Source organism: Pelodiscus sinensis, chromosome 10 (genome assembly GCF_052426305.1).
Source record: "Pelodiscus sinensis isolate ZL-2025 chromosome 10, ASM5242630v1, whole genome shotgun sequence".
NCBI classification, from domain to species: domain Eukaryota; kingdom Metazoa; phylum Chordata; order Testudines; family Trionychidae; genus Pelodiscus; species Pelodiscus sinensis.
Genome location: NC_143061.1, coordinates 46,065,994 through 46,079,128, shown reverse-complemented (window position 1 = coordinate 46,079,128; position 13,135 = coordinate 46,065,994). Strand labels below are relative to the sequence as shown.

At 46.0% G+C, this 13,135-nt stretch overlaps 1 protein-coding gene across 1 annotated transcript; it reads right to left on the bottom strand.

Annotated features, from left to right (window-relative positions):
* Positions 1-1,892: 1,892 nt before the first annotated feature.
* Positions 1,893-12,562, bottom strand: LOC149523869 (vesicle-associated membrane protein 3-like). The gene is made up of 4 exons (XM_089780869.1): positions 12,273-12,562; positions 10,945-11,147; positions 6,450-6,501; positions 1,893-3,813 (listed from the first exon to the last, which is right to left on the bottom strand). Exons 1-4 carry the CDS (start codon positions 12,403-12,405, stop codon positions 3,797-3,799), a joined length of 405 nt encoding a protein of 134 aa, XP_089636995.1. The 5' UTR covers positions 12,406-12,562; the 3' UTR covers positions 1,893-3,796.
* Between the last annotated feature and the right edge of the window lie 573 nt (positions 12,563-13,135).

The window sequence follows — 13,135 nt, the reverse complement described above, 5'->3', positions numbered from 1 at the left end:
CAACTGGAATATAAATATTATACTTACATTTCAAGTGATACATGAGCCTGTTTTTCACTTATGATGCCCAAGCCCAAGCCATAGGCTATGTCTAGACTACATGGCTCTGTCAACGGAGCCATGGAAAATAGTTTATTCGGCATAGGCAAAGAAGCAGGGATTTAAATAATCACCGCTTCATTAAAATAAACATGGCCACCGTGCTGTGCCAACCATCAGCTGATCCGGCACAGCACAGCAGTCTAGACGCACCACTGTCGACAGGGAAACCTTTGTCGACCGCTCCAGTATGCCTTGTGAAACGAGGTTTACCAGAGCAGTCGACAAAGGCTTCCTTTGTCAATCGTGGCGGGTCTAGACTGCCCCGTTGTGCCAGATCAGCTGATCATCAGGCCAGCGCGGTGGCAATGTTTATTTTAATGAAGCAAGGATTATTTAAATCCCCGCTTCTTTGCCTATGCCGAATAAACTATTTTACATGGCTCCGTTGACAGAGCCATGTAGTCTAGACATAGCCCTACTGTCCATAACTTGGCTCCATGGGATCCCTGTGGTGGTGGGCACTGAGCAATTGTCCTGCTTTGCTACCCCAAATGCCAGCTCTGGGCATGTTTCTGTGGTTTTATTGTTTATTGCCCGCAGCCTCTCTACAACGTTTAAGAAAAATACCCAGTGCCAAAATCATAGACTTGCATAGAGAGGAGTATAAACACTTGTTTAAGTTTAGTTTGCATGGACATCATGAGCACTTTTTATTTAGCTTGTTATAAAACTAGGCAAACTGAACAGACCTTCCATGAAAACCTCTACCTACCACAGGGGAATATGCACCTGGTTGAGGACCACTGCCCTGGAGAGGCCAATTCTGTTATCCTTACACGCAAAAAGTAGTAATTTAGCCTGTATATACAGGATAGGGGGAGGAGCGAGGGAGGTTTCTCTCTTTAACCACTCTCATTGTAGATGTTCTGCACCAGAGCAACTTATCCCAACCACTTACAATTTCAAGCCACATAGGGCATCAAGGCAGTGTGGTTGCAGTTGGGGTTTCCATTAGTATAGCTACATAGGCAATAATTACACTAATGCAAATTTCCCTTATCTATACAGGTTTTTAACAGTTGCATGAAAATAAATCAGTTTATGTAAGAAGTAACATACTACTGAATGCTAGAGTGGCAGAATGTGACCCTAGTTGTTTTTTTACAAGAGCCGGAAAATTGTTTTGCCAGTTAAAATGTTTTTGGGTTGGACTGCTTAACCTTTTTCTGCACATCCCCTATCCTGCAGTCTGCCAAGTCAATGGGAATGGCACTCAGCACCTCCCCAAATCAGTCCCTTAATCACTGTAGGGTAAACAAACATTCTATCACTACTCAATGAGCTTTTGGAGTTTGTGCATTTATTCCCTCACAACATTGTAGTAAGCAGGATATATCATTAAGCCCAGTAATACATCAATAGCTTTCAAGATGACATCTCCATTTCATTAAGGCTGTGGGCATCTGATATTTCTTTATATCATATGGAACATATACAAATGCCAGGGAGCCGGGACATGCAAGCCCTTTTAACTGCTTCTATTTAAAGGGCTCATGCCTTCCCTGCAGCTGCGAGGCAACATGTTATCTGACAGGCATGGAGAAGGTGCGAGCCCTTTAAACAGAAACAGTTAAAAGGGCTTGTGCAATGTGTTAGGGGGCGGGGCCTGGAACTGCCACATGGGCCAGATCAAAGCCTTAGACAGGCCACATCTAGCCCCGCTGAGAGGCTTTTGCCCATTCCTGCGCTTCAGGGACCCTGTCCATATCATTAGGCCCCACATTTGACACATTTTTATTTGTATTTGTATTTGTTACATTTGTTTGAATATAAAACCCAGTATAATTTTCTCTGGTAGGGTTCCCTCCCTCTTCTGAGACAGTTATTCAGTGCTTTCAAATACCTTAATACAAAGCCAGAAGCTCGCCACTGGTGAGCAACCCTATAATAACAGACCAGAGTGTAAATGGACAATGAGAAAATGTTTGAAATGAAACATATATTTCAGTTTCAAAGTTCCATAGCAGCAACGGCTGTTATAAACAGAATATAAAGAGCACTTTTAAAAATATATATCTCAGCAGAGCACCTTTAAAAGGGGGATTGTGTCAGGTTAAGACTTCTATGGATTGTCTTACTTGCGTTACTAATAACAATGCCTCAGATTAGCATTCTTGCACATTTTCATTACAGGGACACTTTATAAAAGAACTGTTTTTAATAGTTTCAGAGGAATAGCTGAGTTAGTGTGTAACAGGAAAAACTTTAAAAACAACAAATAGTCTGGCAGCACTTTAAAGACTTACAAGTTTAAAGTGCTACCAGAATATTTGTTGTTTCTTAAGTTTTTCAGTTTTTAATGGGTCCTCTCAGCTACACTGCTCACCTCCCATCTCCCACTGATCCACTGATTTATTTTCAAATGGTTCATTTAGCGAGATTCCATGGAAAAAGGCCCCCAGCCCTGTAGATTCATATGAACTCAGTCCTGTAAGGGAATGTCTACACAGCAGCATTATTTCTGAATAACTGACGTTATTTCAAAATAACAAAATGCACATCTACACAGCAAGCCATTATTTCGAAATAATGTCAAGATGGTGGACTTTTTACTCTGACTCCTGTAACCTTCATTTCATGCGGTGTAAGAGAAGTTGAAGGAAGAGTGTGTAGACAGTGCTTGGTCCTGCTGTAAGGGCAGGAGACTGGACTCAATGACCTCTCGAGGTCCCTTCCAGTTCTAGTGTTCTATGCTTCTATGAAAAGCTGAATTAAGCTATTTCGACTTCAGCTATGCAATTGACATAGTTGAAGTTGCATAACTTAATATGACTTTTACCCTGCTGTGTAGACATACCCTAACTGTGCAGAGCCCTTGACTTCAAAAGACTAGTCCTGTGCTCAAAGTTTAACACGGGCATGAGTGTTTGCAGAACTGGGGTCCAAGTGCCATACATTAACCATAAATCTGAAGGCCACCACCTTGGCTTATTAATCTAAATTTTTGGGGTACTTATGATGTTTGTTTACTTGTCAGTATTATTCTTGCTTCTCATCCAGTTCTCCTTCTGGTTCTTATACACTAGCATAATGCCACAGAGTTTGTATAGGAAAGAACTCGATGCAAAGTTAAACTCCATGAAAACATTCCTATTGTACAGAACTCAGGCCAAATAGTTTCAAACCTGGATGCATAAAATTGGAGTCCACATTTAGACATCTAAATAAAAGTAATTTGACATTCAAATTCTTTAAACATTTGTTGCTCACATTGACTAAAACCAAATTAGCAGGTGTTCTTGATGAATCAGGCCACTTTTATTTCTGTGATTAGATAATAGTCTTATTTAGGCTGCCAGGTTTGATGGTTTGGGCCTTACTATTTCATAAAACCTCAATTTTGGGTACAAACTATGTGACAATGTCCATTTAACAAAAGACTTTCCCCTTAACTGCTCTCTTATGATTCTGAAAAGTTTAGAATGCTTTTATTTATTACCATTTCTGAAGGTCACTGTGGATGCCTTTTAAGACCCAATGATAAGACAACACATGGAACTACTTGGCAATATTTAGCTGGTACAATTTCATGTGGAAACCGCATAATACCAAATACACTACATTGAGTGCTTACGGATTATTACAGGCAAAACTCCCCAAGTCACCAGGAATTAAAAATCAGAGTTCAGTAAGAGAACATCAGAAAAGAGGTTGATCTGAAACAAGCCGTGCCAAGCCTTCCCTCATTGCTTTTTCAAGTGCAGAAATAAACTAGGAAGGAAAGAAGGAAAAAGAAAATAACAGATGTTGTTATTACTGAACTTCAGTCCACAAACATGAACATGTGCAGTCAGAGAACAGGCAGGCACATTAGCACAGCCATACCTAAGGAATAGTGATAGAAATGTAGCCGTGCATTGTCCTGCATTTTGCTTCAACTATACCTAAGGAACACACTGTGGTGTTATTAGAATAACCACCTGTGTTTGGTACCCTGAGAATGGGCAGCTCTGGAAAAGGTGGTGGTCTGAGCTATAGGTTAAATGTGATGAGTAAATCTCAGGGGGTATGTGTACATTAGCCCCCTACATCGATCTAGGGAGGCTAATGAGGGCGACCGAAATTGCAAATGAAGAACAGGATTTAAATATCCTTGATTTGCATGTTCCCAGCTGGTCGCCATTTTACAAATTGACTAGCCCAAAGTAACTGCCAGCATCTATACGTGGCAGTGAAACGGGATTCTGAAATAAAGCCCTAACTCGAATTATCTGGTATTCCTCTTGCAATGACCCTGGGCTTTAAAGCACCAGAAAAGTAGTCACTTTGGTCCCTATTCAGGACAGCACTTAAGAACACACTTAACTTTATGCAAGTGGTTAAATCCTATGGACTTCTATGCAATTTCAGTAGATACTTAAGTGCTGTCCTGAATTGGGGCCTAATTTATCTGCCCCTCAGTTCTCAATCTGTGGAATGGGGGTTTTCTTTTTCTCCCCTATCATCTGCTTTATGTATTTAAATTGACAGCTCTTTGGGGCTTGGACTGTCTCCCACTGTGCCTAGCACATTGGGGTCCTAAAATAACTTGGAGTTTCTATGCAGTGATGGAATGGAAACACCACCAACCTGGAGTGCAAAGAAGTAGTTATGAAACAAGTATGATCCTGAACCTTACAGCATTGATTCTCTCAAGTACTGCACTAGACCTCACACTTACAATATCAACCTCAAATCATAGGCTATATCTAGGGTGTGACTCCCATGTTTGCATACACATACTCCTGCTGGCTCTTATTGAGCTAGCATGAGTATAAATACAGGCAGTCCCCGGGTTACATACAAGATAGGGACTGTAGGTTTGTTCTTAAGCTGAATCTGTATGTAAGTCGGAACTGGCGTCCAGATTCAGCCGCTGCTGAAACTGATCAGTTTCAACAGTGGCTGAATCTAGACGCCAGTTCTGACTTACATACAGATTCAACTTAAGAACCCCAGGCATCCCCAAGTCAGCTGCTGCTGAAACTGATCAGCGGCTGATTCCAGGAAGCCCGGGGCAGGGGCTTCCTGTAGTCAGCCACTGGTCATTTTCAGCAGCTGCTGACTAGGGGACACCTGGGGCAGAGCAGCTGGGGTGCTGCTGGGTTGGTCCAGTGGCACCCAGAGCGGCGCTACGGGACCAACCGGCAGCGCCCCAGCTGCTGTACCACAGGCGTCCGGAGCAAAGCCGCGGAGCACGGGGGCAGCGGGACAGCCCAGACGCGCCGTGGCTATCCTGCTGCCCTCGGGCTCCGTGGCTTTGCTCTGCTTTGCTCCCCGGCCCCCAGGTCTGCAGACCAGGGGGAGGGGGAGCAGAGTAGAGCAGAGCGGCGGAACGCGCGGCCAGCTGACAGCCCAGACGCGTCTGGGCTGTCAGCTGGCCACGTGCTCCGCTCTGCTCCCCCCCCCCCTGCAGATAAGGGGGGGGGAGCAGAGCGGAGCACAGCAGAGCGGCAGAACGCGCGGCCAGCTGACAGCCCAGACGCATCTGGGCTGTCAGCTGGCCGCGTGCTCCGCTCTGCTCCCCCCCCCCTGCAGATCAGGGGGAGGGGGAGCAGAGCGGAGCACAGCAGAGCGGCGGAACGCGCGGCCAGCTGACAGCCCAGACGCGTCTGGGCTGTCAGCTGGCCGCGTGCTCCGCTCTGCTCCCTCTCTCCCTGGTCTGCAGACCAGGGGAAGGGGGAGGGGGAGCAGAGCGGAGCAGAGCAGAGCGGAGCGGCAGAACGCGCGGCCAGCTGACAGCCCAGACGTGTCTGGGCTGTCAGCTGGCCGCGCATTCCGCCGCCGCTTTGCTTCCTCTCCCTGGTCTGCTCGAGACCAGGGAGAGGAAGTGCCCCGTTCGTAACTGCGGATCCGACGTAAGTCGGATCCGCGTAACTCGGGGACTGCCTGTAACAATGTAGGCATGATAGCAAAGGCATAGCTTAGGTGTGCCAAGTACAAACCCACTGAAACTACTGGGTATGTACTTGTCATGACTAAGCCATCTGTGCTACCATTCCATTCTTGGAGCTTCACAATTACGAAACCCCAAAATCATTTTGAGTCACATTGGTACCAGCTTTTATATAACTCAGCCATTACATCATGCACCTAACTCATGTTTATTGATCATTTGGAAGTGTGACACAAGCAAACATACAGACAGACCTAAGCCTGAGAAGTTGAGATTTATACTGAGGAAACTCAGTAATATAACAGAATGGGTGACATTAAAACTCAGATATTTATATATCCTTAAGCAGCAAGACACTTGAAGGGGATAGTCACAGTCAAGCTATCTTCCTAAATGTTTTATTTACTTTTTGATATGAGGGCATTGGAAATCACAGAGCTATTGAGATTGTAAATAAAAATGAATTACTTACTTATAATTACCATAAAAATGACTGCACATACTACACCACGGATGATCATCATCTATAAAGAGAAATAAAGGAAGATAAATGAGGTCTTTTGCATGGTAAAAGATTGTTCCTGGTTTTGACTTTAGGTGCGCTGTTCACACTGTCCCAGTGACTTTAATCCATACAGAGATCCCTGAAATGAATTTTAATAGGCCCCCAAATATAGCATTTCCTGGAACTGAGACAATCTGAGGATATGTCTACACTAGCCCCCTACTTTGAACTAGGGAGGCTTATGTAGGCATTCAGAATTGCAAATCAAGCCCGGGATTTAAATATCCCATGCTTGAGTTGCATGTTCCCGGCCGGTTGCCATTTTTTAAATTTACAAGCCCAGACTAACTGCCCGCATATACACACGGCAGGGAAATGGGCATTCAAAATAAAGCCTTAAATCGAAGTACCTGTTAAACCTCATTGCAGGGGGAATAACAGGTAGTTCGATTTAGGGGCTTTATTTTAAATGCCTGTTTCCCTGCTTGTAAGTTTCAAAAATGGCGACCGGCCGGGAACATTCAAATCAATCGCGGGATATTTAAATCCCGGGCTTGATTTGCAACTCTGAATGCCTACATTAAACTACATTAGTTCGAACTGGGGGGCTAGTGTAGACATACCCTCAGGGTATGTCTACACTACCCCGCTAGTTCGAACTAGCGGGGGTAATGTAGTCATCCGCAATTGCAAATGAAGCCCGGGATTTGAATTTCCCGGGCTTCATATGCATGAAGCCAGCCGGCACCATTTTTAAATGCCGGCTAGTTCGAACCCCGTGCCGCGCGGCTACACGCGGCACGGAGTAGCTAGTTCGGATTAAGCTTCTAATCCAAACTAGCTGTACTCCTTGTGGAATGAGGAGTACAGCTAGTTCGGATTAAGAAGCCTAATCCGAACTAGCTACTCCGTGCCGTGTGTAGCCGCGCGGCATGGGGTTCGAACTAGCTGGCATTTAAAAATGGCGCCGGCCGGCTTCAAGCAAATGAAGCCCAGGAAATTCAAATCCCAGGCTTCATTTGCAATTGCGGATGACTACATTACCCCCGCTAGTTCGAACTAGCGGGGTAGTGTAGACATACCCTCAGAGAGAGAGCTTCTGTTAAGACAGGGTATGTCTACACTACCACCCAAGTTCGAACTAGAGTGGTAATGTAAGCAACCGGAGTTGCAAATGAAGCCCGGGATTTGAATTTCCCGGGCTTCATTTGCATCTCGCCGGGCGCCGCCATTTTTAAATGTCCGCTAGTGCGGACTCCGTGCCGTGCGGCTACACGCGGCACGGACTAGGTAGTTCGGACTAGGCTTCCTATTCTGAACTACTGTTACTCCTCGTGGAACATCTCCCAGGGATAGCCCGCCCTAGATGGTGTTTGTTCCTATTGTGAGAGCAGGGGACTGGACTTGCTGGCTTCCTGAGGTCCCTTCCATTTCTAGTATTCTATGATTCTGTGATAATATGGCCTCAGATGTATTTGTCAGTATCTCAAAATCGCTTTCAATCATGATAAAATAACTTGGGGTATGTCTACACTACAAAGTTAATTCGAACTAACAGACGTTAGTTCGAATTAACTTTGATAGGCACTACACATACAAACCGCTAGTTCGAACTTAATTTGAACTAGCGGAGCGCTTAATTCGAACTAGGTAAACCTCATTCCACGAGGACTAATGCCTAGTTCGAATTAAGCAGTTTGAATTAAGGGCTGTGTAGCCACTTAATTCGAACTAGTGGGAGGCTAGCCCTCCCCAGCTTTCCCTGGTGGCCACTCTGGGCACCACCAGGGAAACTCGTCTGCCCCCCTCCCGGCCCCGGAGCCCTTACAGGGGCACGGGCTGGCTACGGTGCCCGTGCCAGGTGCAAGCCTGCCAGCACCCAGCCAGCAGACCCTGCACCTGGCACGGCTCGAGCCAGCCACCCACTGCCACCCAGCCCTCCGCCTCTTCCCGGGACCAGGCTGGCGGCTCCCAGGAGCCTGCCCGGGTCCGCAATAGGTGGGCGCCCACCTGGTCTAGTGCGGACATCATGGACCTCATCCATGACCTCCGCACTAGGCACAGGAAAGTAGCCGTCTAAAGCAGGATAGCTGCCAGGCTGGCCACCCAGGAGCAGGTTTGCATGAAAATTAGGGTGGTCCAGTGAGACCCCCGACCATGAGCCCTGAGCTTAGAATGTATGTACTGGGTCAGACCAAAGGTCCATCAAGCCCAGTAGCCTGTCTGCCGACAGTGGCCAACCCTAGGGACTCTGGAGGGGATGGACCAAAACAATGACCAAGCCATTTGTCTCATGCCATTCATCTCCAGCCTCCCACAAACAGAGGCCAGGGACACCATTTCTACCCCCTGGCTAATACCACTCCATGGACCCAGCCTCCATGAATTTATCTAACTTCTCTTTAAACTCTGTTCTAGTTCTAGCCTTCACAGCCTCCTGCAGCAAGGAGTTCCACAGGTTGACTATTTGCTTTGTGAAGAACAACTTTCTGTTATTAGTTTGAAGCCTGCTACCCATTCCTTTCATTTGGTGTCCTCTAGTCCTTCTATTATGGGAACTAATGAAGAACTTTTCTTTATGCACCCTCTCCGCGCCACTCATGCTTTTATAGACCTCTATCATATCCCCCCTCAGTCTCCTCTTTTCTAAGCTGAAAAGTCCCAGTCTCTTTATCCTCTCTTCATATGGGACCTGTTCCAAACCCCTGATCATTTTAGTTGCCCTCCCCTCTACCACCCTCTCTCTTCCCCTCTCCCACCTCCTTTTCCCAGTCTCCCTGAGTTTTGTTCAATAAAGAGCGTTTCTATTTTTGAACACACGTGTCCTTTATTTTGTACATCAGGAAGGGGGGCTAGGGAGGGGTAAGTGGAAGGAGGTGAGGGAGGAATGGGGTACGAGCCCCCAATGGGGAGGACTGGGGTGGCTCTGCGGGCTCCTCGGGTGGAAACTCTCCTGAAGCCCCTTGATTGACCTCCCTCCCCCGGATGGCAGCCTGCGGAAAGTGCAGCCAGGCTGATGGCCGAGTGCTGTGATGTGCTGAGTGTGGGCACTCAGGGCACTCCAAGCCAGGACTGCTTCGCAAGCGGGGAACCCCTGAGAACTGTCTGTCCGGGGTGGGGGTCGGGTCCCTTTAGGCACAGACTCGGCTAGCCTGAGACAGCAGCTGCACGCTCTAAGTCCTCATCTGATGCCCTGCCGGCACTGCTTCCGGCCAGCCTTAACCTCGGTTCAGGGTCCACTCAATGTGGACGTGCTAGTTTGAATTAGCAAAATGCTAATTCGAACTAGTTTTTAGGTCTAGATGCACTAGTTCGAATTAACTAATTCGAATTAAGTTAGTTCGAATTAGTGCTGTGGTGTAGACATACCCTCGATTAGCTAGTATGACTGAAAAGTACACCCTTTGTGAAAATCAAGAGGGGCCTTAATGTCCTGTCGTGCACATGTGTGACAGCAAGGAAGAACCAACAACTGGTACTGGCCCTTTCTCTTCTCCATCTACCCCTCCTCTGGCTCCTGAGGTCTGGAAGCTTACTTTATTCTCTTTTCAGAGGGATCAGGAAGGGCCTAGGGGGTCAGGAGCCAGCCCTCGAGACAGCTGGTCTTTCTTAGGAAGGAGGTGATTTACCAGGGAGCAGCACCACAGGTTTTTAGGGGATAGGGCAATGAATCCAGGCAACTGAGTTGGGGCTTGTTCTGGAGAGGCATATGGATGACTGATTGGCATGGGGACAGACAGAAGGAGGGCTGAGAAGTGAGGCTGGAAAGGATAATACTGGACTGGAGAAGTAGATGGTTTTAGGACAGGAAGGAAAGAAGGGTGTTCCATGTTCAAGGGAAAGGATGAGTATGTTGAGGACTAGGGCAAAATTTTGGTGAATTTCAATCTTTGCTTTTCCCTCATGAAAACTCTCTTCATCCTTCACTTCCTGTGCCAGCCTGAAGAGTACCTGAGCCCAATGGCTTCCTCATCAGCAGCTTACCTTCATGAAGGAGAAAGAGATTCATCAATCCCCACAAGAGGAGAAAGGCTCTTCCACCCCACTCTATATATATGCTATGTTGGAACTGGTTTTGTGCATACTTGCAAGTTTATTTTTGTTGAGCTAGGGCTGGAGGTTTTGCATACTGTGTCCATTTCATCATTTTACATATCACACTATCATATTTAGATTTTTAAATTAAGCAATTTTCTCCACAGAAGAAGTTGTTTGAATTGTTCTCTCATTTCAAACAGCACAAAGATCTGAGGTTCTCTGAGCTATAGAGTAGGTTTATGTCTATCTCTATTCAACGTCACGATTGCTTTCGAAGACTACCTTAAAGAGTACAATAGCTTACTTTTCAGCATTAAGAAAAAAGGTTGTTAAAAGCCAACCTACTCTTACAAGGGCTCATTAGAGCAAAGTGAAAGTAAATACTCTGAGGCAGATTTAAACAAGAGATATCTATCCTCTTTACCTTGCAATTTTTCCACCAGTATTTTCTCTTCAGTTTGGCTGCACTGGTTTCAAACTGTGAGGCACCAGCTTGTAATGCATCTGCCCGGTTGTCAAGCTCTGAAAGTTTTTGGTCTCTTTCTAGAACCTTGTCTACATTCACTCGCATGATGTCCACCACCAGAAAAGATAATCCTCGGTTAGCACACTTCATACATGGAAAGTCTGTATTCACAGGAAATGCTCTTTTAGGAGGTGAAGGAAAAAAATTACAGCTTGCTGTTACATAGACAATTCCTCTGTTACAGGGCTACTTAAACTTATCCTGGGAGTCCTAGGTAGACAGTCAGGTGAACATAATCATGCTGAGCTCAAGTGTCTTTACAGACTATACAATACTGTGATGTTAAAATGTACACTAGTTCTTTCCATGAAGTTTTTTTAGAGAAACATGCACTGGTGCTTTAACCCCATTAGCTCCTTCACTATTGTTAGAGGAAACAGGCTGGCTAGCAGACACTAGCACATTTGCAATATGTGCAAGCTAATTCTGAGTGCTGGTTAGGGACACAAGTCTAAGCTTTTGTTTTTGCAGTTGATAACTTACAATAGGGAAACTCTATTATAACTATAGAAGTTGGCTTGATAAGAATTTATAATAGAAGTTACCACAATTTATCAGCTCCTACTCATGCAAGATGATCCCCTAACCATAGTGTGAAATCCTGTTTGGTATTGGAGGACGGAAGGACATTTTACACAGAAAAACTCCAGTCATTGTTAATTTCACTATGGCCTTGATGCTCAAACATCATAGATCAGAAGAGACATACAGAAAGTCCTGGGAGAAGCAGAGTAATTCAATTTTTGCATGCAAATTGAAATATATTTACTTTGATTTTAAGCATTAGCGTAAAATCTCAAGGAAAATGTGCATTTTCCCCCCCATTTTTTAGGGTCAAAGCCAGGGTACGCATGCTACATAGGAGATTTTCTGTTAGGCTGTGTCTAGACTGGCCAGTTTTTCCACAAAATCATCTGCTTTTGTGGAAAAACTTGCCAACTGTCTACACTGGACGCTTGAATTTCTGCAAAAGCACTGACTCATGTAAGATTGTCACTGCTTTTGCAGAAATACTACACTGTTCCTGTTCGGGCAAAAGTCTTTTTCTGAAAAACTTTTGCACAAAAGGGCCAGTGTAGACAGCAGAGATTTATTTTCCGCAAAAAAAAAGCATCCTGCCAATCTAGATTCGCTTTTCCGAAAATGCTTTAATGGAAAACTTTTCCAGAAAAGCATTTCCAGAAAATCATGCCAGTCTAGACGTAGCATTAAAGTTTTTAACTCACCCTCCCCTCTGCACAGAAACTTTCCAGCTGCAGCGCGGTGCCCTGCCAGGCTCCCGGACAAGGCGAGGAGCCAGTGGTGCCGCCAGACTGCAGTGACCTGGCTTGCTGCCTGCCCGGTCTCGGCACGGTGCATGGGCAGCTGGTCAGGGAGCCCCCGAAGCAGACGCGAGCTCAGCTGGAAAGGCACGAGCTCAGCTGGGCAGAGGGCCCCTGCGGCAGGCGCAAGCTCAGCCAGGCTCCCAGACAAGGCAAGGAGCGCCCTGGCTCACTGCCTGCCCGGTCTCGGCAAGGACAGCTGGGAGCGGAGGGGAGGGGGGGGCCAAGGGGCCCCGTGACAGGCACGAGCTCAGCATGGAGTACAGGCAGCTGGGTGGGGAGCAGGTTTCAAACTCTGCAGCTGGCTCCCCAATGCTGCGCGTGTGTTTCCCGGGCGAGCCTGCAGATGGGAGCGGCCCCTTCCTTCCTATATATACCATAAAATTGCAACTATAATGCAGGTGCGCATAATATATAGGAGTTCACTTTTTTCCATGATTCTGATGTTGAAAAGGTAGGGTGCGCATTATACTCGTGATTTTACGGTAATTGGTTAAAGTGCCCAAACAGAAATCCTGATCCAAATTCATCAGTGTCTTATAAAGGCGCAGCATCTGTTGAAGTCAATAGGGTTTTGCCCACTTATGCCAGCAATAAATATGAGACTGGCCTGCAATTCCTTATAAATTACACTGCAGACTATGTCAGTTGTCCTTAATCTAATTTTAATCTGTCCAGAAGAGTAATAATTAGCAAAGAAAAATTAGTCAAACACACTTTTTACATAGTTTTAGGGAGTAGCTGAGTTAGTCTGTAATGGAAAAAAC